Source organism: Microchirus variegatus, assembly GCF_963457635.1.
Source record: "Microchirus variegatus genome assembly, chromosome: 21".
NCBI lineage: Eukaryota > Metazoa > Chordata > Actinopteri > Pleuronectiformes > Soleidae > Microchirus > Microchirus variegatus.
The window spans coordinates 7,607,089-7,625,300 of NC_139822.1; the positions used below are offsets into that span (position 1 = coordinate 7,607,089).

Genomic DNA, 18,212 nt, shown 5'->3' on the forward strand with positions numbered 1-18,212 from the left:
TTTTTTGGGATGGGACAGTGTTTAGAATATCGTGGAAAAGTTAATTTATTTCAGTAATTCAACTGAAATAGTCAAACGTGTGTATTATTTACATCCAATACACACAGACTGAAGTACTTTAAGTCTATGGTTCTTTTAATTGTGATGATTTTGGCTCACATTTAACAAGAAAGCAAAATTCAGTATCTCAAAAAATTAGAATATGGTGAAAAAGTTCACTATTGTAACTTGATGGTGTCATCAATTGAAAACACCTGCAAAGGTTTCCTTCAAAATGGTCTCTCAGGTTGATCAGTTGTCCAGAAGACAATCATTGACACCCTTCACAAGGAGAATGTATATAATACACAAGTTTTCACTGAACTTTTCCACGATATTCTAATTCATTGAGATGCGCCTGTATTTAAGTAACACCAGCTCAACAGTTACACAAGATTTTCAGGAAATGTGCACACAATGTCTTAGTTTGAAACTGCTGTCTTATTTAGTATTCCTTTCTTCTTTTCCCAAAGATCAGCTGTTTCCTCTGTAGTGGTAAGTTTTCAGAATACGTTTGGAAAAAAGTCTTACAGATAAGATCCAACTGAAGGTAGAGGACGGACATGAGGAATCACCTTGCTGAGGCTTTGACCCTGACCTTTGACCCTGACCTTTGACGTGCTCCTGTGCTCTTGTGTTGATGTAGGTGTTTCCAGTGTTGTGCTGCTGAGCTGCCACCATGAGGCCTGGTCAGCTGACCCTCCCCACAGCCTCCACAGCCACGACCACTGCTGTCACTCTCCTCTTTCTCCTGTCAGGACTGTCCCTGAGCTCGGCCTGCAACAAAGCTCTGTGCGCCAGTGATGTCAGCAAGTGCCTCATACAGGTGAGAGGTTTTCACACTTTGAATTCTCTGTCTCTGAACAGTTGGTGCTCACACAACTGTCATTCTCCTACTGAAATGTGGCTGCACAGATTTGTCACATAAAATCAACACAAATCAATATAAACTTTTTTTGCGAATTTGTTGAATAATGTTATGTTGTCGGGACACATGGTTTCAATTGGTCAGAATATTGATTTTATGATAGTTTGTTGTCCTTCTTTGTGCAATGCAATAATCGACACACCAGGGCAAATATCCATTATTTTCATTAGCAAATGAAGGAACTCTAAAGTAAACACTTCCTGCCAGTTTCACTCACTGGGCGTCACTACTTCAGGTCTCCTTGCAGTGGGGCTGCTCAAATGAATGAGGGAAACTTGGGCAGAAGTTACCTGGACAAATCAGACAGAGTTTGCAGCAGGATAATAGCAAAAAAAAGCTATGTTAGATAGACTTTATTCACTTTGTTCTCTATGTTGTGAATAAATAGAGAAATCCTGAACTTTTAACTTTTCATGGATGTTTTGTTATCTTCAGAGATATTGTGATGTATCGCTATGTGATTGTCTTGCAATATATCGATCACCGCAGGATAGTTGTATTGTGATATTATTGGTATTGTGGACCATGCTTCACGTATCGTATCCTATTGTGAGGCTTGTCCTGTTGCCGTACAGCAAAAAGACCCGGGTTTGTGACCTGGTCTGACTGAGAGCCTCACAGTGAGGACGTTACCACTTCAAGACTCTGTGTGGAGTTTGCATGTTCTTGCATGGCTTTTCTCCAGAACACTCTGGTGTGTCTCTGTGTTTACCCTGTGATGGTCTGGTGATCTGTACAGTGTGTGACCCCACGTTTCACCCCGTGTCAGCCGGCCCCATAACCCTCGTGTAGGATAGTAGACGATGGATGGATATCAGTCATGCACGGTCAAGTCGAGCTACAGTTTTATCACCACTATACTGTTCAGTTGTTCGGCTGCGTTTGTCCCAGTAAAAAAGCACTAATGGGGAATTGATTTATAGATGATAGGCCCCCTTTCAGCTGGTCATTATTTGTCGCCTTTCATATTTAGCTTGCGGCCTAGTTGTTGGCCTGTCATCCATGAATTTAAAATGTCCAATTTTTTAAGCTGACAGAGCTTAAAATAACTCTCCTTGTCAGTCTAAAAATGTATATCCCTGAATTTTGCCATGTTTGTTTTTCTTCTGTGCTGGCATTGTTCTTCTGTACTGCCGTGTTCTATTATTTCTGGGTGTTTGCTGGGGTGGGAACTGTGGTCCATGAGCAGTTTTGTAAACAGGGTTTAATTATAAAAAAAATGTCAAAGGCCAGTGTCTGGTGAAATGCCAAATAATTAGAGTAATGATTAAGTACTAAATATTCAAATACCTATGAGATATGTTATGCAAACTTAACTATAAAATAATTGTATTTATTATATTACTTATAATATGATATATAATTATATTATATTATTGAAAATGTTATTCTCGTCGATAGTTTTCCGTATCATCATGTGCTCATGTGACCGATGCAGACCAATGAATTTGTAGCTCGGACCCACAGCAAGATACAGTGCCACTGATGACAGCTCTGCGCGTGTATTTAGGGTTGAATTCCAAACTTACGGAAAAGTCAAAAGAAATTTTGGGGAAATCTAGCCTTAATTCGCCACCATAAATCCCGTGTCCGGCGAGCCTGCGGAACGCGATTCTCGCTACAAAACGAATCAAAACAGCCCAAAGAAGCCGTCGTCAACGAAAACGCAGACACAAATTGACATAAACGGAGAGAATCATGACATTTGGACTCAGCCTTGTATTTTCATATGTTGCACTTATTGCACATAAGTCAGCACTCTCACTCTCACACCTACGGTCAATTTAGAGTGTTCTGTTTACCTAGTACCCAAATGTGCATGTTTTTGGACTGTGGGAGGAAGCCGGAGAACCCGAAGAAAACCCACGCACACACTGGGAGAACATGCAAACTCCATGCACAAAGGCCCTTGTTCCAACCGGGCCTCGAACCTGGGCGGGCCTTCTTGCTGCAAAGGAAAGAGCGCTATACACGACTACACCAACCGCGTGGCCCTCTTCTCATTATATCAAATGTTATTATTATTATTTATTAATATATAGGAGTCTGCGTCAGTGAGCCAATAAGCATGCAGCATGTTGTTTCACTGTAATCTAACAGTGCCTGTGATTGGCTGTCTTGATGTTACAACAAGAGATGGAGCTCATCCCCAAAAGGAGAAGAGAAGGACATGGGTAAAATACATGTGTGTTGTGTTTTTGAGGCTGGTGCTTGTTTAATAATATTATGTTGAGAAGATGTAAAATAACATGGACTTTTTTTTTTTTTACAGTAATGCAGAATGTCTTTTTTTGTTAAAACAAATTTAATAAAAATTGATATTGAAAAAAGACATTAATATCAATGATGTGTTTATTATGAATCAATTAATATCTAGCCTTGTAGATTGAAACAGGGATATGTCCAAGTCTGGGGCTTCTTATGCTACAGTGTTACAACTGCCAGTGTAAACAGATTTTCTCCTCATGCCAGTGAATATTTATGGTTACAGTCAAATTCAAGTTAAGAACAGAACCAAACCAGTCAAAAAAAAGTATGTGTGTATACAGTGGTATTCAAAAGTTTGGGCATGTAAATTGTCATGATTTTCCTTTATAAATCATTGGCTCCATTTGCTGAAATAACAGCCTCTAAACACTTCCTATAGCTTCCAGTAAGAGTCGGGATTTTGGCTGAAGGTATTTTGGACCATTCTTCTTTACAAAACATCTCCAGTTCAGTCAGGTTTGATGGTTTCCGAGCATGGACAGCCCACTTTACATCACACCACAACTTTTCAATACTATTCAGGTCTGGGGACTGAGATGGCCATTCCAGAAAGTTTCATTTGTTCCTCTGCATGAATGCCTTAGTAGATTTTGAGCAGTGTTTAGGGTCGTTGTCTTGTTGAAAGATCCAGCCCCGACACAACTACACCTTTGTCATTGATTCCTGGACATTGTTCTCCTGAATCTGCTGATATTGAGTGGAATCCATGCGACCCTCAACATTTACAGGGGTGTCCAACCTTTTGCATACCACAGTTTGGTATGTAAATGTTATACATATATATGTGTGTGTGTACATATATATATATATATATATATATATATATATATATATTGATATTTATTTTTTATTTTTTACATCAGCAGTAAACAAATCAGAAAACCTCCCTGGATGAACTGTAAAGGAGAAAGTCACTTCTCTTGGTTGCTCGATTGACACTTTTTGAACAAATTCTTCTCAGAAATCCAAAACTACATCAGTACCTGCAGTCCAAATGAAAAAGTTCTCAGTGAGGTGGATGTCTGAACCTGAGAACAAAGATGGAATCTGCTGTGAAGAATGCAGATGCATTCCTCAGATAAGCCGAGGAGGAGCAGGAAAAGTGAATTTCTCTACAGTAAATGTACACCTGTGCTGCTCCCCACCTGATGCTGCGTGGAGTCACAGCTTTGGACTGAGGCAGACGTTTCGTTGTAAGATTTATTTTCCAGTCAACCTCTCCGACTTATTATTTAAACTTTCTGTCATCACTTCCTCTGTGTCACATTTTCCCTCGTCTGGAGCCCAGCGGGTGATGGGATGAGAGGTGTTACCCCCCTCATCAACACAAATTCTGTCATGGACTTGTTTTGAGGAAAAGATGAGGGCAGGCGTTGGCTTCCCGTTAAAAAATTGTTTTTCCACCACCTGTCAAGTTCAATGTGTGTGTGTGTGTGTGTGTGTGTGTGTGTGTGTGTGTGTGTGTGTGTGTGTGTGTGTGTGTGTGTGTGTGTGTGTGTGTGTGTGTGTGTGTGTGTGTGTGTGTGTGTGTGTGTGTGTGTGTGTGTGTGTGTGTGTGTGTGTGTGTGTGTGTTGGCCCTGCCTCTGCCATTAACATATTTTAAAACACTGTATTTAACCTCAGAAGTGTTACACCTCTTTGACCTCACTGTCTTGCTGCTAGTTCACATTGACAGGCCTTTAAAGCTACGCAAAGCCAGTGAAAACAACAATCTCCTGTAGGCTGTGTTGTCAAAGCTCTGCCCCAAAATACTGTAAATCCTTGTCTGTGAAAGAACTTTGGATTTTAGCTCGTTTTTCATGACTCACATGCTAACATTCTAGATATGTTCTTCTCTTTACCAGTGTTTTGCTTTTTCTGGTATTTTGTGAAGACATGGTCTTGCACAGATAAGCACATGTAGAACCTCAAAGCGGATCACTCCATTTGAAGTAGTTACTGCAGGGTCCAACAGAGGGCAAATTAATAAGACAGTGATGCTATGTTGTTTCCAGAACCGGGAATAATAATAGTAATAATAATAATAATAATGATGATTTAAAAAAAACATTTTGCTGTGAAAAGCTTGTCACGTAATATTTATTTGGACTTTTTTTTGCCTTCATAGTCAATCAATCAATCAATCAATCTTTATTAGTATATCCCACAGTTTACAAAACATAGTTTGTTTCACGGGACTTCACAGGGTTGGTAACATCCTCTGTCCTTAGACCTTCATGTTTCCACTAATAAATAAACAATACTACATGGGATGTGAGACACAAGCAGTGTTAATCAGAGCGCAACAGATCTATTATACAGCGTGTCCATTTTGCGACCACTGTAATTTGGGGCTTAGTGAACAGCCTGTCTATTAGAAGAAGAATCCCCCTGACCTTACCTCCCAAGTTTGGAAAACCCTGACATGGGTTTCCAAGATGGCTGCCATCATACCAACACTGCTACTATTACTACCGATGTGTCCTTGGGCCAGACAGTTTTGCACCCCACATTGCTCCTGTACTGGTGAATGTGTAGATGTGTAATGGAAAATAAGCTGCACATAGATGCATCGTATGAAAGTGTGTTCAAACCTGTTTTGGGGTGAATGAGTGAATGGCCTCACTATTAGATGACACAAATTCTCATACCCTGGACCTTTAAAACAAATCTGCCTATCATTGACTATTTGATTGAGTCTAAACAAATTTTTTTTTTTAAGTTCGCTAGCATAAAACTATCTTCAAGCATGAAACCATATTTTCTTATGACTCTGTTTTCATGATGACTATTCACAGTTAATTCTCTTGTAACCATTGTAACACTATTACACTCTATTTTCTGCCTTTTTTGGCTCCGACTAATGAGCAACATCTGCTGCCTCTGGCTTTAATTTCTGTAAAAACTTAAACATCCTGAACAGAACAGAACATCTGTGGCTCGCTAATCATTGCCTGGGACAACAAGCTCTGCGGCTTCCTCGACCCGCCGATACCAACTCGCTAGCTGTCAGAGGCCAGAGCAATGGTGGCTGTGCCTTGAAGGAGAAACTTCTCCACCTCTAGCCATCCGGTAGTAGCTCCACACTGCTCGTGATTAGTGGGATCTGCTGCCCGACACTCGTTTTTACGCTCCGCTGCCGTCTCAAGTCATTTGTCTGAATTCCCCAAAACCCCTGAGGGTGGGAAAACATGAGGAGTGGAGGAGGGAGAAAAGGGAGGACGGAGGGGAGGTTAAGGTCAGGAGGAGGTGTGTGTGTCTCTGTGGGGAGGCTGGTTGAAGGAAACATACAGTCAGGACAACTCTGTTCTGCAGGGTGGGGCAGCAGATTTCAGAGTGAGCACATGGCTGCAGCAGCAGCAGCAGCAGCACGTTCACTGTCTCTGCTTTTGTTCTTCAGTTTTCCTGTAGCTGAGGTTTGACTGATTACGCTGGTTTTCACTCTTAAGATAAAAAGCAGAAGAAGCGAAAGAGAACCCGGCTGCCCATGGGGTCGAGATCCAACTCATTAAGTCGCAAATGCTGCAGGCGATCATTATTACAGTTAGTCGGTTATTTGGTTTTTTGGTTCTTTGTGCCGTCAAATGAGTGTAAATCACACATGAAATATCTCAACAAAATATGTTGAAACAAGTTCAACACAATGGCCCACTTTACACCTGGCATTAAAATGTGTTTCTTATGATCAGATGGTCACTGGATAAAGCCTCACCACATGCATTTACACCCGGTAACATGTGTCTCATGTGTCCACATCAAGATCTGATTGCTATCTGATCACAGTCACCCCCCCCCCTTAAAGGTGAAGTAAGTAGTTTATAGTGCCATCTAGAGGAGAGGTTGAAATTTACAACAAAGAACTGCTCCTCTGCTCACCCCTCCCTTCCCTGAGCGCTACGGTATCCTCAGCCGGTCAAATGTCGTCCTCGTCGTCTTTCTCCGTGTCAGCAGATGAGGTTCGTGAGGCGAGGGAGAGGGTGGAGCTACCGCGGCCGTAGCAGAATAAGCGGAGAGAGTGGAGGCGGGACTTCCGCTACAAGTAAAGCGACGCTTGATTTGTTCTCTCGCGTTTGTCCTTACAGGCTCCGGTAGAAACATGGCATCTCTCTGCTAACAGTGGCTATGCAACCGCGGCCCACGACCATGTTATTTTACATGACTTTTTGAAACACTACGAAAATGAAACAAAAACTATTATACAGCGACTAGACAATGCAGGAGCACATAATATGTATAAAAAAGTGGATTTTGGGTTATATAAACCCATAAATACTACACAGTGTCCCTTTAAGTTGCTGTGCATATGTGGTATAGTGTACCATGTGGTAATGTTCTATCTTGTTTTAATTCTTTAATGGCGCTTTTCCACTATACAATTTCAGCACGGTTCGCCTTGGCTCGGCACGGCACGGGTCGACTCCACACAGTTTGGTAACCATGGTACCTCAACATGGGCCAAGTCGTGATAGCACGGCTGCATGAAACTGTTGTGACTTCATTTTACACGTGACACACAAACGAGTCACTACTAACGGGCATAGCAGTTATTTTTGATATACTGATGATTAGAACTCATTAGAATCAAATCATTAAATATATTTTTTCAGTACTTACTACATGACGGAGCACAGACATGAGCACAGTTAACCTAACCTAACCCTAACCCTAACTTCTGAAAAGCAAATCCCTGGCCCAAAGTTCCTATTAAAGAAATCTAACCCCATTCAATAAAATAAAATCATTTTTGAATGGGCAGTCACTCCTGGGTCAAATAACTAGGCCAAGCATGTGGCATTGGTGAGGTCCTGGGTGTCCATGCACATTTTTTCTACATTGGCGTCATTTTTGGCAGCAGTGTAAATTCCTGCGTCATGCAGTATGCATACATCATTGTAGAGAACCCTACTTTATGCAATTGCAATTTTATTTTATTCAGATCAATCGAAATGTTGCCTGAATCAAAATATATAAAATAGTAACTCTTGTATGCTTGTTAACAAAAATGACAGTTGTTATTTTTAACGATTACGTGCTAATAACAGCATATTCTAGGGTAGTAGTGTCAGTTTTTCTGCCAATCTGTCTAAATGTTACACACTTTTATCAAAAGTGGATGAAAAGTTATTTTTCCGTGATTGTGAGTGTTTTTCCCCTGAGGTTCAGCTGTTTAGTTCTTCTAATTCCACCTTTGAGAGTCACAGTTACGCAGAGAGGTTTGGGGATTGAGAGGCTGCTGATTTAGTTGAGCTGTGTGTGGTTTTGCAATCCCTCTCTGCAGTCATCTGAGAAGCTTTTTATCGTTGGCTGCGACTATGTATGTGCTGGAGATGACTCTCTCTTGCAAAGATATAAAAAAAGACGAGTGGGGGGAAAGAAGAAAAAAGAAAGCAAAAGGAGAGAGTGGGAGAGAGGGAATGAAAAGTAGGAGGGGGGAAAACAAGGGTGAAATGGAGGGAGGGAGGGAGGAGGGGAGCAGCCATGTTCTGTTCTCCAGGTGTTTTCTTTTCCCTCCTCCTCCTTGTTTCTCCCCCACTGCCTCCACAATCACAGCAGTGACCTTGACTGGGAGGAATGTGCTCCCCATGAGAGCAGAGAGAGCGAGGACACGGAGAGGAACTACTCTGGCACTCTCTCACCCACTCTTCAATCCCACTTCTCAATCCCACCTCCACATTTCAATTCTGTTTCTGTGTGTGTGTGCACGGGTGTGCGATTTACTTTTATTTAAAGTAAGGGTTTAATGCATGAAATTGAATATACTACACACTAGCACAAGTGTATAATCACTTTAAATGAATAATTGATTGTTTTTCATCGCTTAAGGGGAAAACAATTTACTTTAGGCAAGGAGGGCTGTCATCTAGCACTGCCCTGTTTCTACAGCAGCCTAAATGGACAAACCAGAGAAGACGTATTTTTTGTTTTGAAGAGGAAGCTTACGGCACTAATGAAGAAGAAGAAGAAGAATGACATTTTCTAGTTCCTCGATGTGTATGGGAACAGTAGGGCTGAACAGAGGAGTCCTGCTGTCTGTAAGCTTAGAAAACGTGCATCTACAGTGCAGCTAAGTTAGCGTGTGCTTCGCTGTTGAGTTCATATTTTTAATTTAAAGGGACAATGTGTAGTATTTATGGGTTTATATAACCCAAAATCCACTTTTTTATACATATTATGTGCTCCTGCATTGTCTAGTCGCTGTATAATATTTTTTGTTTCATTTTCGTAGTGTTTCAAAAAGTCATGTAAAATAACATGGTCACTGGCCGCGGTTGCATAGCCACTGTTAGCAGAGAGACGCCATGTTTCTACCGGAGCCTGTATAGACAAACGCGAGAGAACAAATCAAGCGTCTCTTTACTTGTAGCAGAAGTCCCGCCTCCACTCTCTCCGCTTATTCTGCTACGGCCGCGGTAGCTCCACCCTCTCCCTCGCCTCACGAACCTCATCTGCTGACACGGAGAAAGACGACGAGGACGACATTTGACCGGCTGAGGATACCGTAGCGCTCAGGGAAGGGAGGGGGTGAGCAGAGGAGCAGTTCTTTGTTGTAAATTTCAACCTCTCCTCTAGATGGCACTATAAACTACTTACTTCACCTTTAAGAGAGTTCACACCGTGCGTGTGAGACAGCTCAGATGCAACACAAAGATTATTATTTTCATTATTTGTTCATTGTGATATTAAAATTCTATCAGCAATGTTACATAAAACTGACACCATTCTGAGTATTTTGTTCTGACTGAGCATCATTTAGTAGAGCACAGGGAGCAGTCACCACTTCATTCACTCTCTACTCTCTTTTGAATTTACAGTAAGCGACTTCAGAAGAAAAGAAGGATAAGCTGTGTCAAATGTACCAAATAAATGATATTGGCGGTTTGCTTTTCCACCTTTGAGTGTTATGATCAGATGGTTTGGTGTTTATATTTAAATGTTGAATTAAAGTGATGTTCTTTGTGATGATGTGTTGCAGGAGCTGTGTCAGTGTCGTCCGTCAGACGGGAACTGCTCCTGCTGTAAAGAGTGCATGCTCTGTCTGGGAAACCTCTGGGAAGAGTGCTGCGACTGCGTAGGTGAGTGCAGCATTATGTTTTAAAGCTGTCAGTGGCTTTGTTAGCATTATTTTCTACTTCGTTGCTCCCCATGCTAAAATACAGTGAGTCAGCAGATTTTGATGGCCAATGTTGGACCGAATGTCTGGACAGATAAATAGAATTAATCTGGCTCCTCGTAGACTATTGCCATTTAAAAACCCAAGACGGAAGGTGGTCAATGAAAATGTTTATATTTATGTGTTTCCCTTTATCCACTGCTGTTCAGTCAATATTGAGAATAAGTTCACAGAGATTAGCAGGTGGCTCAACATTTCAAATCTGTAAAGCTTAAAGATGCCATATGTAAGAATGTGGCCAAAAACAGTTACTACATTCAAATTCAAAATGCCGAGGTCTTTTAGGTTTCATTTTCTGACGTAACTGGCAACCCCTGGTTGCTCGGCAGCTGAGACTCTACGGACTGCAATGGTTGGTAGACGGCAGTAGGTGGCGCCACATTTAGTCTGGTTTAGTTCAAGTAAAACAATATAGGGCTGCAGCTAATGATTATTTTCTAGTATTTTCTCCATTAATCGCTTCGTTGTTGCACAGAATGCTGAAAAATACTGATCAGTGTTTCCTAAACCACCAAATGACGTCAAATGTCATGTTGTCCACAAACCAAAATTATTTCTTTGTTATATGGAGCAAAGAAACCAGGAAATATTCACATTTAAGAAGCTGAAAAACGACAGAAACAGTTTTCTTTATTGAAAAAACAATCAAACTGATTCATCAATTATCAAAAATGCTTCCAGCATGGACACTTATACTGCTCAGCACTTTCTAACAGTTAAAAAGAAAATCAGATTGTGACTTTAATGCACTTGGCAGTTTAGAAGTGTAGGGAGGCTGCTGGTTGTTAGTGCTGCTGATGTTACTGCTGCTAGTGCTGTTACTGTTACTGCTGCTGCTACTGCTGCTGCTGCTGCTGTAATATGTGGTGAGTGTGAGGTGAGTGGAACCACATCCAGAAAGTGTTGTTCAGAACAGAGAGGGAGTAAATGAGGGCTGCTGGTAATCTGTACGCAGGAACTTAAAAGCACAGTATGTAACTTCTGCCATTAAGGAGTGAGAGGAGCTCCAGCAGCAGAACACACAGTCAATGGCAACGTGTTGTCGTCATCCATTAGTGACAAATACACAACAATAAAATACAGAAACAAAAGACAACACACTGGCTATTTGGCTAACTAGTAGTACTATGTCCTTGCTTTCAGAAGTTCAAAGGTTGAATGAAGTCAGTGGTTATAGTGGACAAGTGTGAAGGAGTCAGTCTGCTGAGATGAACTATGACCTTTGCCCACTCCTTTGACAGATTTGACTGATTGAAATCAGTTAGTCTGCACCGCGCGAAGGCCACAGTAAATTCTCCGACTGCGTAACCACGGAGATCCCTCGAGCCTTCATAGTTCTCTGTCGTGGTGACGGATACGTGCTGCAATTTCCCGCCCGATCAGTAGGGGTCGCTACGCAAGGTTGTTGTGCTTTTGGCTACAGTGAGCAATGGCTTCCGAGAGAGAAAGACCTATTGTTGTTGTTGCAGCTGAATAACATTGAAACAGTGGCCGTTTCTCACATGAAATAAATATTTTTCTGTCCCCGGAACGCAGTTTTAAGATCATTTGAGGCGAGAAATGAGCCATTTAGAGTCTAAACATGTGGTGTTTGTATTAAGATATGACGTTATTGTAGTTTGGCAGCGGCGTTGTCGGCGGTGATCAGCTCCGCCTCAGTGGAGGGCACAGAGCAGCGTTATCTCGGCCTGTCCTGAGGACCAATCCCAGCCCTTGCCGTCTCCGTTGTCCCTTGATGGCGTGACGGACACTTATACTTAATATATTTAATTACTTAATATTTCTTGCAGCCGGAGACGACGGAGAGGCTCTCTCCGACAGGCTCTCCAGCGACGTAGAGGGGTCTCCGTAACAGACGTGGAGTATAAATTGAGCTTGAGAGGGGAAGAAACTGGCTCTTTTAGCGATGCGTCATATTACTTTTTTATATATATGTCCAAACAATGTCAAAGTCAGCACTGCACACACTGGTGCCCTTAGTGAGTAACCTGACAAGATTGATGCCTGTCAGATGAACTATTCAACAGGGATGTGATTAACAGCCAGGTGAAGCTGTGGTGTAGTGTGGTCTACTGCTGTGAGTAAACTGTATCCCCCGTGAAAATGACCAATGTCACTTTACTTTGCAAAAAACAAATCACTTGAAGTTCTGGCAAAGAATGGTGTTGCACATTGCAAGTGGATCTGTGGAAACCATGGCCCTTTTGTAGTGGGTACAGTGTATACCTGTGTACCATGTATTATAATAATGATAATAACAACAATAATAATAATAATATATATAAATTTGTTTCATATAACAATTAAGCCTTATTAGTTAACATTTTTCAACATTTTATGGACCAAATGATCAATCAATAAAACGAGAAAATAATTGTCATATTAATCAGTGATGAAGATCATGGTTCGTTGTAGCCCCCCCTGCACCTCTCATTATAGCTGTGATGGACAGATATTGCTGTACTTACAAAACAGGCTTCATTAAAGTTCTTTGATGTGGAATCCAAACACAAGTATCTGACACTGAGAGCTGAACTCTCTCTATGCTTTCTGCTGTGCAGATGTTACAGCAGTGGAGTGTTCCTCCGGGACTGGCCTTTTACTCGTGTATCCTGGATATTTCTCTCCTTTGTTATTGAGGCTCTAACCTTACCACCACTTTAAGAAAGTACCTATTCCAAACATGTTTTCTGTGCCAAAGGTCTTTGAAGTGTTGCAGTCCAGTAGAGGAGCTGTGGGCAAAGGAGACGAGAGGACAGAATGTGTTTTTCGAGAAAGGGAGGACTTATAAAAAACAGCTGCTCTGGCTCTGCTTTTAGTGCTGGTGTGTAATCCAATTCCTCTGTCAAACTCCATTCCTATTAGATGATTTAGCCGTTAGCTGTAATTCACTTGGACTCATTTAAAGGGTTAGAGAGATCATATCTGAGGATGTGGGGACTTTGTCAAAGTTATTGCTACTGTATTTGGAAATTAAATGAAGTGTTAAAAAGACCCAGAGGGAGTCAGGATAGTGGTGTGGTTTCACAGAACGGTCTGTGTGAGCTGAAATCATGTGTATTTTCAGTCAAATTATAAGAAACGTTTTGCTGTGACATTGTGCTTAAAGGGGCAGTGTACTGAATTATGCCAGACGTACAAGTCAGGGGTTGAAGATACATTTATGCTCATGTTAGAGGAGCACTGGTGACATGTGAATTGCAAATACAGCGTATTTAAACTAAACTTATTTATTGATTCCAACACAAGTCTTCGACAGTCATCGTGTAACAACACAGCTCACGACAAGACTTGGTTAAATGACCAGTATGTAGAATTCTGGGGACCAAGGAGAAGTAAAAGCTCACAACGTGACTCGGTTAAAGTGTGTAAAATTTAAATGAAATTATTTTCATTTTCCACAAATTAAGATATATATATGTATATATATAATAAGTCTACAGTCCCCTGATAAGTATGAATTGGTTTGATCCCAGAATAAAGCCACGTATCACTCGCTGGCTCATCGCTACAGAGGCGGCCATTTTGGACCCTTATGTTTGTACAATAGGCCACAATGGACAAACTAAACATGTTCTGAGTTTTGAGCAGCTGCTTTTTATTTACTTTTTGCAGCCTGTTCTTAGTTAACTATTTATGTGATAGTTAGGCTTTTTGGCTTGTATCATGTTTCACATTTTTCCTTTCCCGACTCAGTGACTTTGACCAGTATTGTATTGACTCGTCCCAAGTTTATAAAAACTGATTTGTATAATTTGTGTCTCAGTTGTGTATTTTTAGGCAAAACATTTGTTCAATTCAATGGTATCACACAGTTTGAAATGTGAAAAATCACTATTTTAAACCAACATTGTTACTGGGAATAGATTTTGTTGTTTAATGTTTTAAAAATGATTTGCATAAAGCTGCAGAAGACATCGTCAGCCTATAATTAAAGGTGCATTATGTAATAAATCGAAATCAACTGGCCATGAAATCCTCCTAATGTGTCACAGAGACTCAGGAATAATGTTCATATAACAAACTGAACTCACCAACAACAACAGTACAGCCAAAATATTTGAATTAAAAAAAATATTTTGCAGACTGCATATCATGTTTATGTTTTGAAATCAAGTTTTGGCATGTGGCGCAACCTACTGCCGTCTACCAATCATTGCAGTCAGTAGAGTCTCAGCTGCCGTGCAACCACAGGTTGCCAGTTACGCAAGAAAACGAAACCTAAAAGACCTCGGTATTTTGAATTTGAATGTAGTAACCGTTTTTGGCCACATTCTTACATATGGCACCTTTAAACATTACATCTTCTTGTTCTCAGTAAATTGATAAATTAATAATTTATTAGCCATTAGCTGCAATCGTAGACAAGCTGGTGTCATTTGATTTCTAATGGATACAAGCATCAGCTAAAATCACGTCATTGGAAAAAGAAAAAGAAAGAAAACAAGTTTTTTCATCAACTCATCAGAGTCCCCCACCGTCTCTCTGTGTCAGGAATGTGTAACCCCAAGAACTACAGCGACTCTCCTGCTACGTCCAAGAGCACCGTGGAGGAGCTCCACCGTCCCATCCCCTCACTGTTCCGCGCCCTCACTGAAGGCGATGCACCCATCAACATGATGGTGGTGTCCTTCCCCGTTGCAGAGGAGCTCTCGCATCACGAGAACCTGGTGTCCTTCCTGGAGTCGCTCGACAACCAGCATCAGAACGTGTCCGTGCCCGGCAACAGTATCCACGCCAGCTATGACACTCAAGGTAAAACCACACCAGACTGGTTCAGCTTTGTTTCAGCTCACGATCACATGATGGGTACATTTCTACAGCTGAAAAAACTTCAACACAATGACCACCACCTTTTAAGATGTATTTCACCTTTTCTTCGCGGATGACCTCAGTGCCGTCACACGCAGCGACAAAAGCGTCATAAAACCATATCTAACTTTGTCAAACACAGACATGCTGCATACCCACAGAAAGGTCAGAAACTCAGCTAAAAGCTCATATAACCCATTCTTATGTTTACGAAACACAGTTGGATCAAACCAGCAGGAGCAGAAAACACTGTTACAGCGCACACATTGAAAAGCGGCAGAGCATCAGCGTGATCATGTAAACAAATAAAACAGATTCCAGCAGTACCATTTTATCACTCTACGACCAAGATTCACGGATCCAGCCCTAAAATAAGAGCAAAACAACAACTGACTTTCAAGAAATACAAGCAGAAATGTTGTCTTACCTTTGCTGTTTATCAAAACAAGTTATTTCCACCGGACTGTGGATTCTCTAGCCGACGCATGTTTTTTTTGTTTACATAATCACGCTGATGCTCCGGTGACGCTTTTCAATGTTTGCGATGTAACGGTTTTTTTTTGCCCCGGTACCAGGAGCAACCGTGAAGAAGAGGTTAAGTAAGTTAAGCCAGGACATTCAAATAGGTGTCGGAAACAGCAGAAGATCCCTTTTAAAAAAAATAAAAAAATAATGACACAGAAACAGGAGAAATTACAGATAAACTTCAACATAAGTCTGCAGCAATAAAGTGGTTTGTGCACAACTGCCCTTTAGCAACATGCCCAAAAAACCCACAGCCCGTGACAACCACGATTGGTAAGCGACTTTCCAGAAAAACAAGCCCAAAGTCGCTCATAATAACCAGACTTGGCAACTGTGTGGAGGGGAGGGTTATGAAGCACTTTTGGCTACAATTTAGAATTGTAGGAAAAGTGCTTTATAAATATATGATGATTGATTAGTGTTGTTCTGCTGCCATTTTCTATTAATGTTTGATATTATGTGGCTGTTTAGCTTCTCTCCCTGTCTTTTTCTCTAAACCAGGGCTATTTGTGTTTAAAGACAGGCTCATAACAGCAGCGCGTCAGTAGCGCTGAGCAGTTAACTCATTACACTCACCCCAAACACAACATGTTCCAAATGACTCATAGCAACTTTATTCAAGTAAAAGTAGGTACACTGAGGGTTAAAGGTAATGACTTTAAAACGCTGCTCGTTTTCATAAACCACATTCAGTGGCTTTGTGACTCATGCCTGTCCCGTTTTGTTTTTTTTTCATTCCAGAAAACATGTGCACCGTGGTCTACTTTGATGACTGCGTGTCCATCCGTCAGTGTAAACTTTACTGCGAGTCAATGGGAGGATCCAAGTACCGCTGGTTTCACAACGCCTGCTGCCAGTGCATTGGACCTGAGTGCGTGGACTACGGCAGCAAAGCTGTGAAATGCATGAACTGTCTCTTCTGAGTTGTAGGCACATGTTGGTACCAAATGTCTGCACTGCACCGGAGGACTGAGAGCAGAGGGAACCATTATGTGTTAGCATTCCTCAGTTATCTTGTAAAATATCCCCCTTACCCCACTCCTCATACCGCTGCAAAGTGTTTTTTTACTCTGCTGTTATATTTCACTGTATATTTTTAGATATGTTTTCAATAGTTTTTTGTTTTTTTTACTAGAGGTGTATATGAATAATGTATTTTTACAACCATGGTCTGCTAAATCCCAGTCTCATGCCAAATAAAGAAAAAGTTTGGTGACGTGGACACTTAGTCACAAGAGAAAGGAGTCTCATTCTCAAATATCTTCTTCACTACACTATAGTTTTTGTAAAAAAGGTAGCGCGCAGTAAACTAGAGTGGAACAGTAAATGTTAGTCTGTCTCCTGCTCTATTCTTAGTGTTGCCTGACTCTGGAAACACATAATTTCCTGGAGGAAACAAAGTTGTCATTATACCATTCTGATTCACAGGTGTTCCAGTCTCATGTAAGTGAAGGCGAGCTCTCGACCCCTCACTGCCACACACAAACACTCTCTGATGCCAGTACGTTTTCAGCAGGGTTTCCTTTTCACTGATTCTGTTCCCAGTTGGCATGAAACAGCCCTCGGTACAGACTAATGTACCAGACGCACAATGAGAGCTTGTTTGTCTTTTTTTTGTTTGTTAAACAACTCCCTCATTTTGTCACTGCAGCTGTGGGTTTGGAGCGCACAGTGCCCACAAAGGCCTGGGTATTCAGATCATTTTAAAACGTTTGTGCCACACAGCAGCACAGTGGCATGGTTTGTTGCCGTGCAACAGAAAGACCCGGGTTCACAGCCGAGAGCTTTTCTGGATGGAGTTTGCAAGTTTTCCCTGTGTGTGTGTGGGGTTTTCCCAGGTTCTCCGGGCTTCCTCCTTACCCTCCCTAACCCGCAGTCCAAAAACATACAGAGGTTAACTGGACACTAAATGGATTGGTTGTTCCCCAAGACTCGCCTTATGTCAGCTGGCATTGGCTCCTCATATGGAGGATAAAGTGATAGACTACGAATGAAGGAAAAACAGATCCATTATAAGGAAACATCCTACATCCGGGCTCTCAAACTCAAATGACCTGAGGGTCAATGTGCATCTATTGTGGTCAAGAGGTGGCCAGATTAAGTGGGAAAAAAACAACTGTTCACAATATTGCATCATGATATCACATATACTTAATAATACTATTTATGGATTAATGTTAATGTTATTAATGTATTAATATCAAAAACAGAGACATTTATTTTAAATTACATAAATAATAGTGTGGACATCTGTAATTACAATTCGTACCAGTAGCCTTTTCGGCCACTGCCATTCATGGCTCAGGCCCTAACAAGTGTATTTATATATGTAATTGAATGTTGTATATGATACATTTAATAATAGTATAATTATGACCAAATGTCTTATTATTACTGTTATAAAAACACTTTGCTAGCAAACATATTATATTCTATCACCTCGCTGGCAGCTGTGCCTCAGCTACACACTGTTTAAAAAACGCTGAGGT

The 18,212-nt window shown here is 41.2% G+C and overlaps 1 protein-coding gene across 1 annotated transcript in view; it reads left to right on the forward strand.

Moving 5' to 3' along the window:
* twsg1a (twisted gastrulation BMP signaling modulator 1a) overlaps window positions 1–16,847 on the forward strand; it is an 18,802-nt gene extending 1,955 nt beyond the window's left edge. Inside the window, exons 2-5 of the mRNA XM_083908173.1 lie at window positions 686–865; window positions 10,189–10,288; window positions 14,881–15,141; window positions 16,465–16,847. Coding sequence (XP_083764299.1) covers window positions 719–865; window positions 10,189–10,288; window positions 14,881–15,141; window positions 16,465–16,646 — 690 coding nt within the window. The 5' untranslated portion in view covers window positions 686–718 and the 3' untranslated portion in view covers window positions 16,647–16,847. The remainder of the gene's footprint in view (window positions 1–685; window positions 866–10,188; window positions 10,289–14,880; window positions 15,142–16,464) is intronic.
* The last annotated feature ends 1,365 nt before the right edge of the window (window positions 16,848–18,212 follow it).